Raw genomic sequence first — 19,241 nt, 5'->3', positions numbered from 1 at the left:
GAACCATGTTCAACCAACATTAACCACAGTAGATCAAAAAAAGCTTCTGTGTACGGTCTTTGTTATGCCAGAGTCGATTTGTCAAGTTTTAAAAAATAAATCTTTCCAAACGATTCTGAAACTGTAAGTTAATGCAAGTATCTACAATAGAAGTGATTAAATTAACACTATGTTTCAGGTTTGTTTTGTGTAGCCAGATCGTCTTGAGACAGGGCCCCAAATGTGAGGTAAAATTGAAACAGCCTTGATTTTGTGTAACATTAGCTGACTCTTCGATCTGCTGCGAAAAAATTATCAGATTGTCGCCCTAAAAATTAATTCTAGCTCGCTCTAGCAGGGTATAATTTCTCGTTAGCACAAAAATTTGGTTGCACTCCATCTTATTAATTATATTTATTCTGAAACTGAAGTAGGCTCAATTACATTTAATTTGAAGCAGTTAAACAAGACTGATGATTAATGTATCAATTCAATATTTGCAAAAAAACAATGAGCTCTGATTTAAATGATAAGTAGAAGAAATTTTGGCTGGTCAAACATTTAAACAATATTTTTCAAATATTGAGAGAAATTGGTTTATTTAAAAACCATTGAGAAAGATACAAATTTGATCCCAATTAATGTTTAATGCTGAAGCACATTAGATTAATTTGTTATTGCAATGGCTTTGAATACAAGGGTAATAAGTAGAGGTTTAATTAGTTTGAGTAAAATCATAATTTTAAAAAATAGTACTACAACATAATTTAATATACCCTTATATCAATGGTAAAATTATAAATTAAAACTCAGTTTTCTACCTAGTTTTATTACCTTAATTTATTCATATTATTTCTTTCCCTTATATTCTTTTTATTACTATGAATTTTAATGCACTTTAAAAACTTCAAAAAATCCACGTTAAAAATAAAAAAATTAATTTTTTTAAAACTTATATTATATATCACACACATTCACCAAATTTTTTACAACCAACTTAATTACACCACTCAAGTGATATAAACCAAACCTACAAACTATATCATTCACTTCAATTACAACTATAAATCATTTATTATCAATTTAAGCAACAAATTTGAATTTATTTGGATCAATTTTTAGTAATTTTGGTGTATTATTTATATTGAAGTTTCGCAACCAATTTTACAACCATGTCGAATAAACGCGTTCGGAGTGATGATTTAAGAGGAAACAAAGGAGCTAAAAGAGTCAAAAGTAACAGCAACCATAATACAACAACTTCAAAATCAAATCATAAAATTCAGAAGTTTAAACAACAACGATCAATAGAACAATTTTTTAAACCAAAACCTTCACCTTCAATTAATCAACAATCATTAAATCGTTCACCACTTGAACCTATTGATCAAAATATTTTAAATAGAGATACTAAAAAGGAAAGTTCAACTACTTCACAAGTCACTAATTCCGCTTTAGAAAAAGATGAATTTCCAATCATTGATTTAGAAAAACTTAATTCATCCATTAATCAAAAGTCTTTATTTAATTTAAATAAAAAAAACAGGAACAACTACTTTGGTATAGTTGGTGAATCATCTAGTATTGAAACAGAAAAAGATGCAATTCCCTTAAAGTTAGAAGCACAACCTATTTTTATTGATTTGACTCTAGATGAAGAATGTTCATCATCAACTAAACAATCATCATCATCATCTTCCAATTCAAAATTACTTGTACAATCATCACCATCATCAAAATTAGAATTACCAAATGAAAGTTCTTCACCATCATCAAAATTAGAATTACCAAATGAATTATCTTCACCATCATCAAAATTAGAATTACCAAATGAATTATCTTCACCATCATCAAAATTAGAATTACCAAATGAATTATCTTCACCATCATCAAAATTAGAATTACCAAATGAATTATCTTCACCATCATCAAAATTAGAATTACCAAATGAATTATCTTCACCATCATCAAAATTAGAATTACCAAATGAAAGTTCTTCACCATCTTCTTCTACATTATCATCAAAATCATCACCATCATCACCAAAATCAAAATCAGCTAAAGAATCATCAGAAAAACTTTATTCATTGAAAATGCCTGATTTAAATTTTCCTTCTTATAGTTATGAAAAAAATTCAACTTCAACTGCAAAAATACCTATCACTTTAAAAAATATTGGTAAAAGTGTTCAAAAGGTATTAATAGACTATATTAATGGCCTTACTTTTTTAACTGAAGTTACTGATGATTCAATTACTTGCTTAAAAAATGAAGCTATTAAAAAAAATATGAATATTGAAGTAGTTAGACCTGAATATGGTCTTGCTGCTATTGTTTTCGAAAAAAATATTCATGATTTAAAAGTTTCAAATCCTTTAGTGGTATCTAAAAAAGTCAAGCTATTGGAGCAAAATTATGAAAAAAATGGTGGTAAAAAATATGATTATCCTTTGGTTAAAACTAATGATTCATCTGATGCTGGAACAAATTTCAATTATCAAATATTTAACAGAAATCCTCATGGCAGAATCGCTGATTGCCAAATTGAGTTGTTTGGATTAAAAATCACCATTATGCTGGTGTACTTTGCAAACAAAGCTGATGAAAGAGACGACATGATGAATATGTTGAATAAAGTCTTAGAAAAAGACAAATTGTATATGATACTTTGTGATAAAAACTTTGGTGAAAGATTATCAGGGTTTGTTACTCCTTCAGATAAAACAAATTTAAAAAATTATAAAAAATTTTTGGATGTGAATAATTTAGTAGACCTTACTAAAGAAATTGATGAAAATAAAATTTTACCTACTAATTATACCACCTTTGGTTTGAAATCAATTGATACCTGCATCACATCTAAAGTATTAACCGACCATTTTGATTCCTTAGCTATTGAATTTGATTTATTTAGCACCCATGCTAAATATTTAACCACCTTCAATTCGGTAAAATCATCATCATCATTTATTTCAAACCATTCTGGAATTGAACATGAAAAGTTTTTTAAAACCTTGGAAGCTGAAGGTGAAAGTTGGTTAGAAAACATAACTGTTGAAATGAAAAAAAGTGTTGAAGAATTTATCAAGAAAAATTTACCCTCAGATGTTGATACAACAGTGAAAAATGGCATCCACTCGAAACAGTTTGTTCATCTGTTTTTGAAAGTATATAACTATAAACTACAAGCTGCTAGAAATAACGGAGGCCAGCTTCTCCTCTGGTCAGATTTAGGAGAATATTTTAAATTACAACCAGAATATTTGAGAAGATTAAGTGATTCATATATTGCTCAAGGATGTTGGATCTTAAATAAAAATGGTGATTACGAAGAAAAGGAAAATGTTCAATATCAAAGAATCAAATTAAATGAAACGAGATGGACAGAAGAAGAAGATTCAAAACTTAGACAATTGGTTCAACAATATGGTTGCGATTATGAAAAAATTTCTGAATTTTTTCCTGCAAGATCTTCCCAAGGTGTACATGATGAATGGTTTATAATCAATAAAGGTAAAAAATTTGAAAGTCAACTTGTAAATGAGTTCATTTCAAAGTTTGATGCTTCATCCATCGATACTAAAATTACCAATGGTAAACATACCGCAGAATTTTATGATAAATTTTTAGAAGCTGTTAATTTTAAAGAAGTCATGAAAAAAAAATATAAAACAAATTTTTTTTCATGGGATAAAGTTGCTGAATTATTTAAATTAGATCAGAATTATTTGACAAACTTACATAATCATTTCAAAGGTGAACAAATTTGGATTTTAGATACGAGTGGGTCTTGGAAGAAAAATTCAAAAGTTCCTTACAGAAGTAGAAGCACTGCGAAACCAGGAGTTGTCATTCCAAAAAGATTCTGGACTGAAACAAAAGTTGCACAGCTCAAAGCAGCAGTTGAAAGAATTGGATATGATTTTGAAAGTATTGCAAGGGAAATGGGAACAACAGAAAAGGCTTGTCGAAGAATATGGGAGGAAAACAACAAAGGGCATTTATTAGAGGAAAGATTATTTCAAAATTTCAAAAATGAAAACATACCAGAAAATTTAAATTCGCAAGTATATGATGGCTTATATACCAATCAATTTTATGAAGTGCTCATTTCTTGTATGAACTTTAAGGTAGAAATGGAAAAAAAATTTAGCAAAGCTTTTTTTACTTACCCAAAATTTGGTGCTTTATTGAATGTGCCTTTCACAACTTTGAAGAAATTGGTTACCGAATATGTAGAAGAAAAAGTTTGGTTAAAAAATGAAGACGGTACATACCGTAAAAATCCCGAAATAAATTATAGAAAAAGAAAACATCAAAGTAAAAATTGGGCTAAAAAAAATAGAGATTAATGATATTGGCCTGTTGATAATGAAAATAAAGAGAATAATGAGAATGAGAATAATGAGAATGAGAATAATGATAATGATGTTATGATAATATATTTATAGGTTTAATAATTAGTAAAATCATGAATATACGAAAGAAATGAATATACTTAGTAGTGTATCTAGTTAATTGCATTGGTAATACATTTTCTGAAAATTATGAAATAGTATGGTCAACGACTCTTGTTCGTGTTTCCTCTAATTTGCTACTAATTCACCAAAACAGTAAACATATTTCAAGATATCAAATATTTCAAATGGCTTCTTTATACATTAATATTTCGATGGCTTGTTATTTTCGATAAGTTTTTGTTATTGAATTTCCATCATACGAATTTGGTTACTCACATTTGATTGTAAAATAATGTTGGTGCTTTTAGGTTTCTCTTAGATCAATAGCAATTTCACTATACAAATAAAGAATATAATCCAATATATCCCATAACTCAACACTTAGTGTGACATCTCAATCGCGATTAAAAATTCAAGTGTAGGTTTTAAGGAGACTGTCCTAAAGTTTTCGGCTCTTCAATATATTCCTATAACTTAGTAATGACTTCTGTGACATCTCAATCGCGATTAAAATTTCAAGTGTAGGTTTTAAGGAGACTGTCCTAAAGTTTTCGGCTCTTCAATATATTCCTATAACTTAGTCATGACTTCTTGAAATGCTGGACCCATTTTCCCAACCCTCTTGTACAATCGAAACAGCCTAATCGAAACAGCCTCAGCTTTTCGTTTAAGGTCGAGATACCCATCATCCTAGCTATTTTTACTAGTGACATTTATTTCGTCATTACCAGAATTTTTAGTTTCAGTAACCCCTTTTGTATTATTTGAAATAGGCGTCTTTGTTCGTTGAGAATCTTCATCTCTGTGATCAAAATTGAAATCATATTTTTTATAATTAAGTTTGAGATGGAACGGAACCAGTAGAGCTAACCTTTACCAAATGTTGAACATATCTGATCAAGTGTTTTGATCCGGTTGAGGATCGAAATCATTCGTGGTGAATTACAATGTTTGGACTAGATATGTATTTCGATCTGAGTTTCATAATATTTGATTCTCTCCAACCAGAGCACGTTGATCCGAATCATCATTGACGCTAAACATTCATGCACATCGTATCCGTCATCGACATCATGTAAATCACCTAAATAATCTCGACGATCTCCAACATTTTCATCAACTTCTTCTCTATCTTCTCAATTTTCTCTATCAATTATACCATCATCTTAATTAATGTTTTCAACATTCGTCATATCATTTTCATTTGCATTATTTGCTGTATAATATTCAGTCAGGGCATCATCATTTTCACTCTTATTTCCATACAGTTTTTCCAAAGCAGAATCAGGTGTTTCAAATTCAACTTCATTATAACGCACTCCAATAACTTTTTGTTCTATATGTTTCATCAAATTAATAGGATCAAGCTCTTCCTCACAAATGAATGCATTCGAAAATGTGATAATAGCCTCGACAATTATATCTAAACTTCATCTGATACCCTGTGATTTGATACGATTGCTCATTTGAAGAATCGCACAGTAACGATCTGACATACCACAAAGTCTCTCTATTCATTACATGAGCTTTAGTGACATCTATATTCAAAAAGTTCCCAAAATCCTTAATTTTTTTCACATTTTTATTGATTCTATGATCAGAAAATCCAAAAAGCACTTCAGGAGCATTTACATCGAAATCAAGTAACAATTTAGTAATCAAAATATTTACCAAAGCATCAGCGTTTTCGGTTCTTTTCGTATACAGATATAACTTTTTCGAAATATTACGAAATGACCTCTATAAAGTTGTTGGTGACCTTGAAATTAGGTGAAAACCCTCCAACCCAGCTCGCTTTTCTTTTTATCCACCGATGAAGATAAATGATCCAATATGGGTAACTAATGAAACGCTTTTTATAAATTCTTATCAATTTTGTAACCTCAGATACAGATTTGGCTCCCATTTTTCTATAAAGTCCATCCGTAGCACATTTTCTCACTTCTCTTATATTATCAGCATTCTCGGGGTTTTGTTTATGAACAGTTAATGAAACAGGATGAATTTCTTTACGAACGTTATCAACAATCTCGTCACAAGAATTATTAGCATCATTATTGATTACTCCATTGTCAACATCTGAAGCATTAGTAACATTACTATCATTAGAATTTTCAATAAATTCATTAATATTTTTTAACAATTACTTATCAGCATCAACACTAGTCTCTCCCGCCTGAAACTTTAAATTAATAATTAATATTAATATATAAATAATTAATCAAAAGAAAAAACATCAACCATAAGTATTGGTAGTTAAGATTGGGATAAATTTGGCTAAATTAGATATTCTTTATTCAGCATGTAATTATAATATTCAAATCTAGTATGATATTGGTATATAAAATTGGAAATAAATTGGTTAATTTGAGTAATGGGAATGGACCACTGTGATCGTTATTCTTCCGTTCTCTTTGGTACCAAAGCACAGCTTCCAAGTATTGATTCATTTTTAAATGGGCGATTCTTGAAGGTTACCGTTCCCGATAAATAACTTTAAGCTTCTTTCATTATTACACGGTTTGAACTTATCCCATATGAATTCCGTAATCATACATTTAGTTATAACGTGATTAAAGTATTGACCAGCTGGTAAGTTCTAATTACATGAAATACAATTTTGATCGTCAGTGGTATATGTGAGATTGCCCAAAGTTATTCTATGTAGTATATCCACTGCACCTTTTGAATGTGTTTTTTTTTGTTTCATTCAACTTCTTAAAAAATTATTCCATTGTTGGTATGTAATTCCAAGCATGTAACTCCATTTTTGAGCTCCCACTGTGAAAGTTGTTTCATTTTGTAGTTTTTTCGAAATTGAATTAAAAAGCTTAGAAGGTAAACGGTTTATGAAGTGATCTTCCTCTGTTATATGTGTGCAATCATATTGTATTCTTCCACTGGTATTGTTCTTGTTCTGTTTTTCTGTATGGCTCTTATTATTTGTATTATTTTTAGTTACAGAAAGAACATGAAAATCACCTGGTAGCCTTTAAGAAATAATTGCTAATAGTCTAAATTTAAACTTTTTTTCCAACCGCTCAAATTTTATCTTGAAACATTTTAAGACCATATATTTTTGAAGTCCCTTATGCCACTCACATCCTACATATGATTACCATAAAAATGGAATACTACAAAACAACCTATAACTTATTGAAAAAAATTGTTTGTTAGGTTTAAAAAAAACCTGAAGAAAACTTCAAAGAACCTCATGGTGATTTAAAAGAGGAAATTGAACTAGAATGATCAAAATTAGATCTAAGAGATCAAGATCTAAAAGTGTTGAAAGGTTCACAAAATAGTAACGTAATTTCAAGAATCGATAAAACTCAATTTTAAGAAATAAAATGTATTGTTGCAGTCTTAATTAATACGTATAAACATCAAACTTCAAAAGCTATCAGACTTGAAAATTGAAATGATATTATTTAATCAATTACAATTAGTGAAATTGAAGAATATTTTAAATATCCTTATTTTTTATACTCAAATAATAATATGTATAAATTTATAAAATTAACTTGTTCAATTGAGTTACAATCATGCATTACTACCACCAATGTAAGATCAATAATTGGAAAAAATTTATCAAATGCATTTGAAATATGGTGAAATTCCACTTCACAAAAGGAAGATAAAGAATTTTTAGGATTTGCAGTATATCCATCTGCTTTTTTTTTTTAATCATTCTTGTTCATCAAATATTTTAAAAATTAAATTTGAAACTTTAAAAGATATAGGAAAAGGTGATGAAATTTGTATTAGTTATGGGAATTTATCAAATGAATCATTTGAAACAAGACATAATTTTTAGATTGTGGTTGTAATAAATGTGATCTAGAAAAGAATCCATAGGAAAAAACGAAAAAACAAGACCAAGATCCTTAAAAACTTTGTTAAAAATACGTGATTAAATTAAAGATTGTTAGATTTCTACCTAAGTATACTGAAGATGAATATCAAAGACTTTTATCAAATTATCAAATTTTAAAAATTCAGAATTTCAAGATTCAAAATTACAATTATTTAATGAAACTCAATTATGTAATAACGAAAATCTTAAAATTGATTTATCTGAATCCAAAATTATTTTAAAATAAGTACTGAGATGTTATTATGCTTTTGAAGATATTTATTAAAAATAACTATAAAGTTAAATACCTTTTCAACCTTCCCTCTCTTCTCAATTTTCCCTAACAAATTCTTCTTTTCTTATAAATAGACTTTAAAATCGAATTTTTTTCAACTCCATTAACAATTTCAAAAATCACATCTAAATCATTATTTGTTAAAATTGCATCAATATGGGGATCAACATGAAATAACGAATTCCTTAATTGAGTTGCACCTTCTGGTGTACATTCTGAGGTTACTTCTTTCAATTTCAAATCTTTCAAATTAATACAATTATCTAAAACTAAACAACTTAAATGTTCAATTTTATTATTTGATAAATTCAAATGAGTTAAACTTGATGGAAAGTCTTGTTTTCTCAACATTGAGAAAGTTATTTGATTATTTTCTAAATCCAACTTCTTTAATTTACTAAACTTAAAAAAATTCCCTTCCATGGTTTTCAATTTCAAATTATTGATTATCAACTCCTCTAATGTATTGGGAAGCTGATTAAGATCCAATAAGTCAAGAGTTAAGTTTGTCATTTTCAAATTGGTCAAATTTTCACATTCAAATGACACTTCATAAGATGTAAAGTATTCATAATCTATCGGCTTTGAACTTTTTAAGATTAAGTTTTGCAATTTGGGTGAGTTGAAACATACATTTTCTTCTAAATTTGTTAGAAATGCCATAGGATCAATTCGGTCATGCCCAGGGGCACCATCTGAACAATAATTGTCTGACATATCCAACACGTTTATAGATTTTAATTGATTTAAGTTTGATTTGAATGGATCCAGCCATATTATATTGTTTGTAAAGTAAATCCGCTCCAGCTCTGGAAAAGCAACATGATCTTCAGATACAATGTGGCAATTTGTAATGATGATTTCGGACATTTTATTGGGTAAACCGACCATAGCCTCGTGTAGCTCAATACAGCCAATACCATTTAATTCCAAACAATCGAGTGTGCTCAGAAGCTCAATATTTGTTAGTTCTAGGCTCTGCATAGTATCGCAAATCCTCAAATTCTTCAAGTTTGGAGGGAACCGAAAGTCAGCATCGATACAAACCCGCAGTCCAATTTCTGAAAAGTTTAAAAAAATAAATCGTTCTTCTTCATATACCTCATCTATTCTTTGACGATCGAAATTGTTAATGAAATTCAAAGTTTCCAACGAATTGGGGAACAAAGTATAAACTAGGCCAAAAAGTTCAGGACAGCAAGATATATCAAGTAAATTTAGATTCTTATACTTGAATAAATTACCCAAAGTTTCTATATCACAAGAATCAAATCTTAAATTTTTGATTGACAATGGAAGCAAAAAATTATCAAATGAGCTCATCATGTGTAGATTTTTGCAATTCAATGACTCGAGATGATGTAAATCACTTATATCCAAATTGATTTTATGACCTTTATCTAGTGTTAGTTCCTTCAAAGATCTTGGAAATTGAATTGGGAATACATTGAAATGGGATGTTGTCAATGATTGCAAGAAGTTACTTTCAATAAAACTTAGGAATGATTTAATTTCTTCTTTTTTGAAATTTCCAACGAAAGGTTCTAAATATTGATCCATATGTAATCCTACTATGTAAATTTTATCCAGGATCGAGATTAGATCAGTAAATCTAGTACTTTTCATAATCTTTACCGAATAATTGACTAATCTGAAATTTGGTTCATTAATTAATTGATTGATTTGGTTTATATTCCCAATGATTATGGAAGGGATGAACTCAAACTGTTGATGAAGATTTATTAATGTTTCAATTGAATTGTAATAATTATTTATTTCATATTTTGGATATTTTCGTTCTAAAGCAATATGTTGTAAACCTGGAATATATATTAAATTTTTGATTATAAATTTATCTTCGATGTTGCTGAAAATTAATGATAAAATTTCCTTGGGTAATTTTAGAAATATTTCCATTTGAATGGTAAGGTTTGATGATGTTGATTGGAAGTGATGAATAATTTTGGTTGCCACTTTTTTTAAAAATCAAAATTATTTAGACGTGATTTGTTCTGGCTACCACATGGTGTTTCAAATTCGTTCGTCTAAATTTATCCTTAGCCTAAATATTGGATTGACATTTAGCAAGTATGACTTACAATCATTATTAAAGCTTTAAATGGTTTAGCATGAGCAAGCTTCAGTATTTCGGTTTTTTTGGTTTACTTTTGTTTGGACTCCATGAGGGAAATCAGCTAAGATTCGATATGATTTTCAATTCTGCATTTGAAAATCTCCTTACAAAGATCATTTTGCTTGCATTATCAATCTCTCACGGGAAAATAAATACTTTCAAAGTTTATTTCTCGTGATTCGAACTTACAACTTGAAAACTAAACGAAATCCTGACTAATCTCAACATCTTTGCACTCACTATGGTCGATACTGTGAAGTGAAAAAAGGGAAACCATGTGACCATAATTTAACTGTTCTTATCTTGGTCATGTCTTTTAGTTTTCCATATATGCGTTATGAAAGCATTAAAAGCTCAGGGTTTCAATAGAGATACTGATCTTGTATACAAATCTCCTCTCCAACCATAAACTTCATATATTACATCAGGTATTTGTATTTTAGTCATTTTCATCATTTTCATCAAAAAGTTTACAGTGTTTTTAGGTGATGAATTTGCTTATAAAAATTTGATAATTGGTTACATAATTTTACCTGTTTTTTTTCATATTATTTTTTGGTTATAAATTTTGGTTATAAATTTTGGTATAAAACAAAAGAGTTAGAGGTTGATTTAGACACTTTTAAAGATTTCAAAGATTCAGAATTTGAACAATGTCAAGCTGAAGATGCTATAAGAAAAGCAGTAAGAGAAGCTGAAGGTAAAAGATTTGATAAAAATTGTATCTCTTAATGACAACAATTTATTGAATATGAGAATATTTGAATCTGTGTGATGTAGAGTTATTTGGGTGAACCCAGACTTTTTGTTAATTGGAGAGGTCACTAACAACACGAGCCGACGCTCCTGTTTAGTATTATGAGGTTTTGAAATAGGCTTTATAGTATACTACTATTGAACTATATTATAATTTTAATACGAACCAGACATTTGAGGATGCTATATAAAAAGTATCAACAAGATTGCTGATAATTATGATTAACGACAACGAAGTGGTAGCATCCAAATTTTCGGAAGAGAGAGAATATTATTTTTACTACCCAATTGGTAGCTAAGAGATTTTCGCAATCATTAAAATTTATTCTGAAACATTTTAAAATTATATATTTTTGAGATCTTTCATCAATATACACATCCTATAGACCATCGAGAAAGCACCATTCAACTAGTTAAACGTTGAGCCGCATTTTTAATCTACTTCTTCAACCTCTGGAGCACTCTGTCCTCCTGATCCTGAACCACCACCTGGAGCACCACCTGGAGCTCCACCTGGGAAACCTGCACCACCTGGAGCACCACCAGCACCTTGATAAGCTTTTGAAATTACTGGATTAGCAACACCTTCTAATTCTTTTTGTTTATCAGCATATTCTTCAGTAGTAGCAGTTTGATTAGCATCAATCCATGAAATAGTTTCATCAGCAGCTTTAGTAACAGTTTCAACTTCTGAAGCATCTAATTTATCTTTTAATTCACCATCTAAAGTGTTTTTCAATGAATAAGCATATGATTCCAAACCATTCTTAGCTTGAATTCTTGCAGCTTCTTTTTCATCATCTTCTTTATACTTTTCAGCTTCACTAACCATTTTTTCAATATCTTCTTTTGATAATCTACCTTTATCATTTGTAATAGTAATTTTTTGAGTTTTACCAGTACCTTTTTCTAAAGCTGAAACATTTAAGATACCATTAGCATCAATATCAAAAGTAACTTCAATTTGTGGAACACCTCTTGGAGCTGGTGGAATACCTGATAATTCGAATTTACCTAATAAATTGTTATCTTTAGTTTTAGCTCTTTCACCTTCAAATACTTGAATTAAAACACCTGGTTGGTTATCAGCATAAGTTGAGAAAGTTTCTGATTTTTTAGTTGGGATAGTTGAATTTCTTGGAATTAATTTAGTCATAATACCACCAGCAGTTTCAATACCTAATGATAATGGAGCAACATCTAATAATAAGATATCTTGAGTTTTTGATGAAGTATCACCAGTTAAGATAGCAGCTTGAACAGCAGCACCATAAGCAACTGCTTCATCTGGGTTAATTGATTTATTTAATTCTTTACCATTAAAGAAATCTGAAACTAATTTTTGAACTTTTGGAATTCTAGTAGAACCACCAACTAAAACAATTTCTTCAATTTGTGATTTATCTAATTTAGCATCTTTTAATACTTTTTCAACTGGTTCTAAAGTTGATCTGAATAAATCAGCACATAATTCTTCAAATCTAGCTCTTGTAATTGAAGTATAGAAATCAATACCTTCATATAATGAATCAATTTCAATTGAAGTTTGAGCTGATGATGATAAAGTTCTTTTAGCTCTTTCACAAGCAGTTCTTAATCTTCTTAAAGCTCTTTGGTTACCTGAAATATCTTTCTTAGTTTTTCTTTTAAATTCTTGAATGAAAAAGTTGACTAATCTATTATCAAAATCTTCACCACCTAAATGAGTATCACCAGCAGTAGCTTTAACTTCGAAAATACCATCATCAATAGCTAAGATTGAAACATCGAAAGTACCACCACCTAAATCAAAGATTAAAACATTATGCTCACCTTTAGCTCCTTTTTTATCTAAACCATAAGCAATGGCAGCAGCAGTTGGTTCATTAATAATTCTTAAAACATTTAAACCAGCGATTAAACCAGCATCTTTGGTTGCTTGTCTTTGAGAATCATTGAAATAAGCTGGAACTGTAACAACAGCATCATTAACTTTAGTACCTAAATAACCTTCAGCAGTTTCTTTCATTTTACCTAAAACCATTGAAGAAATTTCTTCTGGAGTAAATACTTTAGTTTCACCTTTATATTCAACTTGAATAACTGGTTTTCCACCTTTATCAATAACTTTAAATGGGAAATGTTTAATATCATTTTGAACATCAGCATCATTGAATTTTCTACCAATTAATCTTTTAGCATCGAAAACAGTATTAGCTGGATTCATAGCAGCTTGATTTTTAGCAGCATCACCAATTAATCTTTCAGTATCAGTGAATGCAACGAATGATGGAGTAGTTCTATTACCTTGATCATTTGCAATGATTTCAACTCTATCGTTTGCAAAATGAGCAACACATGAGTATGTAGTACCTAAATCAATACCAACAGCTTTTGACATATTGTAATAATTATTTATCTATTCTTTAAATTATCAATTGAATCTAATATGAAAGAATTGAATTAAAATTTTAAAGGAAAAATTGTTGAAAAATAATTAATAAAGCAAATGATGAGATTTTTATATTTTTAAAGTTGAAAAGTTGAAAAGTTGCAAACTTGTTATTCGTACTGTATATAACTTGATTCCAGAAGGTTCCTAATAATAGTTTAATAAAGGGAGATCACAATCTTAATTCCACAATAATTAATTAGGTGGTAAGTTTTTTTAGTCGACATATTTTTGCTTGCTCTCGAACGAAATCGAATGAAATGGAATGGAATAGAATGGAATGTCATCGAATGCTCTGGAACAACCTCGTATAATCTTGATCTATCTCGAGTTATATTTATTTGCTTATTCAATTTTGTTCTATTTGTTTCGTGTGTTTTGGGACATTTTACATTAGCTGACACAGGGTCAATATTAGACTTTTTTGTTTCAAGTTTGAACAATCGAATCTACAAAATTCTACAATTGGTCTGGATAGATTATCAGATCTGCATTTTACTCAACATTTGTTGGTGATGCTTGAATAGCTTTTAAAATTCGAAATCAACAGAATTCCAATTACCTTAGCAACATAATTTATGTTGCTTACTTTCATCAAAGTATTCACGCATATGTCATATTAATTCGATAGAGTTCTGTTTCAAACCTTGCGATAATGTCATCTTGTAAATAATTAATTTTTTGATCACAAATTTGATACTTCAGAATATTCACTACCAAATGAAAATAAAGTTTTATTCAATCAATTCATGTATAATTACGTAATTGATGTATATTTTTACATAGTTTATTTGTGTCATATTTGTGTTTGTATAGACTTTGACATATTTTTTTTTTTTTTTATATTTGTTATTATTTTATTTTGCATCAAACTGTTTTGAATATCACTCATATTTTCGAAACAGTTGAAGCTGTAATTGAAATCTACTTTACAGTTTAATCCAGCTAGATTTGATTAATAAAGAGGAATCTACAAGTAAACTACCAGGTTGTTGAAAGTTATAATCTATAGTTCTATTTTTAATTTTGTCTAAATATGCAATTATAAATCCGGGTATCAATTTCAGTGCTTTACCACTGTTTCTAATTTTTAATGCTTTTAATTTGTTTCCAATATTTCTTTATAATCATTTAAATCTAAAGTTGTACCACAAGTATTAATTAATTTATTTATTAAATTTGGATCAACGTTATTATTTAATATAACATGAATATGACTTATACTTCTAACACTTTGTAAAGAAGTCCAATTTTTGAACCAGACTATATCTTTGGGATCAACTCCCTTTTCAATAAATGTCTTTTTCAAATATTTATCTATTATTTTTTTGGTAATTTCTGAAATATCACCAACTTCACTATTTGGATCATTTGGTATTATTAATTTTGACCATATACATAAATGAACAATTCCTTTTTCAAAATAGTATGGAAATTTATTAGGTAAAATTATAATATCTGAATCATTGTAAAAGATTAAATCTTGTGGATGTTTTATATCATATTGTTTTGCAACTTCATACTCTTGAAATCTTATATCTGATGATTTCCAATGTAATTCATGCTTTAAAATATAATCGTTAATCAGTATATTTGAATCTTTTAAAAATTGTTTAAATTTATGATATTCTTCTGTTTGTTTTTCATTTCTTGCAAATAATTCTAATGCATTTGAATTTATTATATACGTTATTTCTGACCATGAAAATGGATTACCATGTTTTATTTTTGAAGGTTGTGGCATAAGATTTGATTGATGAAGTTCTATATTAAATTGTTTGTATATTTCTTTGATTTGATCTGGTGTTGGTGATGTTGGTGGTGTGTTTAATTGATTGTTTGAGTTTGATAATGTATCTAATTTATCTAAATGTTTATTTGATGATGTTGATTGAAGAGGAGTGGTTGAAGTAAGTTGATAAGGTATAGTCATTTATAAATAGTAATGTTATAATAGATTTCGTGTTGGGAATTGGTAGCTACTGATTTTGTTAATTCCGTGAAATTTCTTTTTTCAACAGATTTTGATAAACGTTTTTAGTGACGTTAAAAAGTTTAAAAATGACAAATGATTTGACTTAGATTGAGAACGAGCTAATTTTGATTGGAAGAGTTGGTCTTTTTGTGAATAGTCAGAGATAAGAGAAAAGGAAGAGATAAGAGAAAAGGAAGAGGAAGAGAAGAGATAAATAATGAAAAAGAAGTAAGTATGTAAAAATAAATGGCAAATTAAGTCATTTATAAAGTGATGAGATTATATTTTAAAACGGTTAAGAGCTTAAAATTTCTTTACGATTCTCTTAAATTTTTGACATAATGTTTGATTGTAACATAGATACATTACACAAACAAACGATGTTACATTTACTAATTTCAATACCCCAATTTACCTCTTAAAGAAACAATTGAAAATGAAACATCTTATTAAATGGGTTTATATAAGTTGGAGAATACTCGATGAAGATTAATGAAATATTGTAAAGTGGTTATGGTCCACAGTGGATTGCAATTCCATATTATTTTGATCAATTGCGTGTTTTAGTGAAGTTTGGCCGTTTAGAGATGGTTGTGCATACTGAAAGGTTCATGAGCTTTTAGTTTCCCCTATCACCAATAACTGCTAATTTCTAAAATCAGTGTAAGGTTCTGTTTCATTGGTCATTTGCATTTGCAATTCCAGTTTCAAGTAGGGACTTTGTTGAATTATTGGTAAAGTATATGGAAATGATCAAACCATTTTAGTAATAAAAAGAGAAAAAAAGATTATGAATCGGATTTCGATTTTGTGAGAAAATCAATTGCTTTAAATATTTGAAGATAATCATCATTACAAGATAGATTGAGTCAATTGACCTTAAAGACCATCATAGAACGAAAAAAATAGAACACAAGTCGAGATACATTAAGCAAGTCAATCGAACTTCCACAACAACCCAATTGACGTTCCACAACAACTCAATCATTCAAATCTTTCAATCAGATCCTTCACACAACATATACAAATGACCGTTCATAAACTAATAGTCCTACGTCACGGACAATCTGAAGGAAATGATGAAAATAAATTTTGTGGATGGTTAGATGTTCCATTAACTGAAAAAGGTAAAAAAGATGCAGAATATGCTGGAGAATTAATTAAACAAAATAATTTATCACCAGATATATTATATACATCAAAATTAATTAGATCAATAGAAACAGGATTTATAATATTAAAAGTATTAAATAAACCTTGGATAGATCATATAAAATCTTGGAGATTAAATGAACGTCATTATGGTAAATATCAAGGTAGAAATCGTCATGATGTATTTATGGAATTAAATCAAGATAAAAAATTATTTCAATATATTAGAAGAAATTATAATGGTTTACCACCATTAATTGATCCAGAATCAGATACTTCAATAGATGAAAAATATAATGATTTATTAAATAAAGATATTTTACCAAGAGGAGAATCTTTACATATGGTAATGGATAGATTAATACCATTTTTTAAATATGAAATTTTAGATAATCAAATGATTCAATTAAATAAAACTGTTTTAATTGTAACTCATGGTTCAATAGTAAGAAGTTTAATTAAATATTTAAATAAAGTTGATGATGATGATATTTCAAAAATTGAAATACCTACGGGTGTACCATTAGTTTTTGAATTAAATGATAAAGGAGATTTAATAAAACCTTATTATTATTTAGATAAAGAAAAGGCTTTAGAAGGTTCTGAAGAAAGTAGAAATGCTGGATTAAAGAAAAAATTGTAAAGCGTTTGAAGCAATGAAGGATTTAAAGAAAATTCATGAACATTATCTACTCAATTCTTCCCTTTAACACATTTGATTTCAACTTGAAAATTTAAAACTTATTCCATCCGTGATCAACCAACAGGGACAAAGAAAAAAACGAAAAATCTACCATTTCTTCAAATAACAGAAAATGATACAATCTGACGTTAACCTTAGGTCATATCGTATACATAATTATAGAAAATTTATAGAATTGTTCACTATAACCACGGTAACTACTCATTTATCAAAGTTCCGACTCTAAAATTCAAAAGAAATTACGATGGATTCTCATGGCCAGTGATATACTAAATTCTTGTAAAAATTGTGGATCAACAACCCAACTCAGTAAAAAGAAATCCTGTTGACGTGGTGAAAAAAATTCTTCATCATCTCTACAGTTAGTCAAGTTCGAACTTGAAAAATTGATTGATCTAGAACTTTCGTGATTCATAAAGATATGAACAGCGAGATAGTTTTAAATTTACCACAGTGTCTTTGAAAAAGAAATTTGTATGTTGTAAGACCGGGGTGATAGCATCAGTCAAATTTGAAACGACGGGAAGCGGAAATTATAATTAAACTTTTTTTTTCCTATACAAATTCAGACAAACATAGACGTTTCCATAATCAGTTAAGTTGTGGACAATGCCTAACAACATTAAATGTGTCGTTATAATATTTAAAATTTATTATTTAGTAGTTAGGTGTTGTTGTCTTGAGATTTAATATTATATTTACTGTAAGGAGATCCATTTCTCCTCACATCAACTATTTTTATGAAACTAAAACATAAGCAAGCTCTTGTAGATGTATTTGAGCTAGTTATCTCATTACTTCCGAATTCAAGTAGGATAATGAATGGAATAAGAATGAAAAGATATTAACACGGTATTAGAAGGAATTCTGAAAACAAAAATGAATGAAAAAAGGAGATAAATCATATACTTTTTATTCTTTAGGCTAAGGAAATATGTTTCACTTTATTTAAGAAATTGTACTTAATATAATATAGTCATCTATATTATTAGTATTGTTTTGTTTTATTATTATTTTTATTTCAATTTTAGAGTCATCAAGAGCTATGCACTTAAACATATCCAGCACTACTTTAACGTACTCAACTATCCCAAGGTCATTCTTCCATATGTCTATAACAAACACAGCAATGTAGAAGAGTCTGTGAAAATTTTTCACTAACTTCTATATAATGTTATTTCTTTTTATAAAGCTGTATAAATTTCTATTTTGATTGTTCTTAAATACGATACTCGGTGTTACTCTTTATAAGGTCATGAAACGAATTTGAAATTAAAACCGCCCTATCTAAATGGAATAAAATGGAATAAATATAGTGTCGTTGTGTGACTACCATATGATATTACATAATACACCATACATTTGATTATGTAATACACACAAATAAATATTATTGTATTGTGATCTATAACTTAATACTTATCAATTTAATTTCCGAAAATAAATAATATCATTATTTTTACAACACTTTTTCTTTTATAATTACAACCAAACAACTTA

General features: G+C 28.6%; 6 protein-coding genes across 6 annotated transcripts; 2 read left to right on the top strand and 4 right to left on the bottom strand. All coding sequences in view use genetic code 12, as the record gives it.

The window, feature by feature from the left end:
- Positions 1–1,151: 1,151 nt before the first annotated feature.
- On the top strand, positions 1,152–4,331 carry KGF55_004631 (uncharacterized protein; the record flags this gene model as incomplete). Its single annotated transcript, XM_051759556.1, has 1 exon — positions 1,152–4,331. The coding sequence occupies one exon, from the start codon at positions 1,152–1,154 to the stop codon at positions 4,329–4,331; it is 3,180 nt and encodes a 1,059-aa protein (XP_051612591.1).
- A 1,274-nt stretch (positions 4,332–5,605) lies between these two features.
- Positions 5,606–6,889, bottom strand: KGF55_004630 (uncharacterized protein; the record flags this gene model as incomplete). Its single annotated transcript, XM_051759555.1, has 4 exons — positions 5,606–5,867; positions 5,938–6,179; positions 6,331–6,538; positions 6,861–6,889. The coding sequence occupies 4 exons, from the start codon at positions 6,887–6,889 to the stop codon at positions 5,606–5,608; spliced, it is 741 nt and encodes a 246-aa protein (XP_051612590.1).
- Positions 6,890–8,635: 1,746 nt separating this feature from the next.
- On the bottom strand, positions 8,636–10,507 carry KGF55_004629 (uncharacterized protein; the record flags this gene model as incomplete). Its single annotated transcript, XM_051759554.1, has 1 exon — positions 8,636–10,507. One exon carries the CDS (start codon positions 10,505–10,507, stop codon positions 8,636–8,638), a length of 1,872 nt encoding a protein of 623 aa, XP_051612589.1.
- A 1,406-nt stretch (positions 10,508–11,913) lies between these two features.
- On the bottom strand, positions 11,914–13,860 carry SSA2 (Hsp70 family chaperone; the record flags this gene model as incomplete). The annotated part of the gene is made up of 1 exon (XM_051759553.1): positions 11,914–13,860. The coding sequence occupies one exon, from the start codon at positions 13,858–13,860 to the stop codon at positions 11,914–11,916; it is 1,947 nt and encodes a 648-aa protein (XP_051612588.1).
- A 1,150-nt stretch (positions 13,861–15,010) lies between these two features.
- Positions 15,011–15,844, bottom strand: GIG1 (Gig1p; the record flags this gene model as incomplete). The annotated part of the gene is made up of 1 exon (XM_051759552.1): positions 15,011–15,844. The coding sequence occupies one exon, from the start codon at positions 15,842–15,844 to the stop codon at positions 15,011–15,013; it is 834 nt and encodes a 277-aa protein (XP_051612587.1).
- A 1,069-nt stretch (positions 15,845–16,913) lies between these two features.
- Positions 16,914–17,681, top strand: GPM2 (Gpm2p; the record flags this gene model as incomplete). The annotated part of the gene is made up of 1 exon (XM_051759550.1): positions 16,914–17,681. One exon carries the CDS (start codon positions 16,914–16,916, stop codon positions 17,679–17,681), a length of 768 nt encoding a protein of 255 aa, XP_051612586.1.
- Positions 17,682–19,241: the final 1,560 nt, after the last annotated feature.

Source organism: Candida pseudojiufengensis (assembly GCF_024610245.1).
Source record: "Candida pseudojiufengensis strain CBS 10847 chromosome Unknown scaffold12, whole genome shotgun sequence".
Taxonomy (NCBI): Eukaryota; Fungi; Ascomycota; class Pichiomycetes; order Serinales; family Debaryomycetaceae; genus Lodderomyces; species Lodderomyces pseudojiufengensis.
This window is presented reverse-complemented; position numbering and strand designations above follow the sequence as displayed.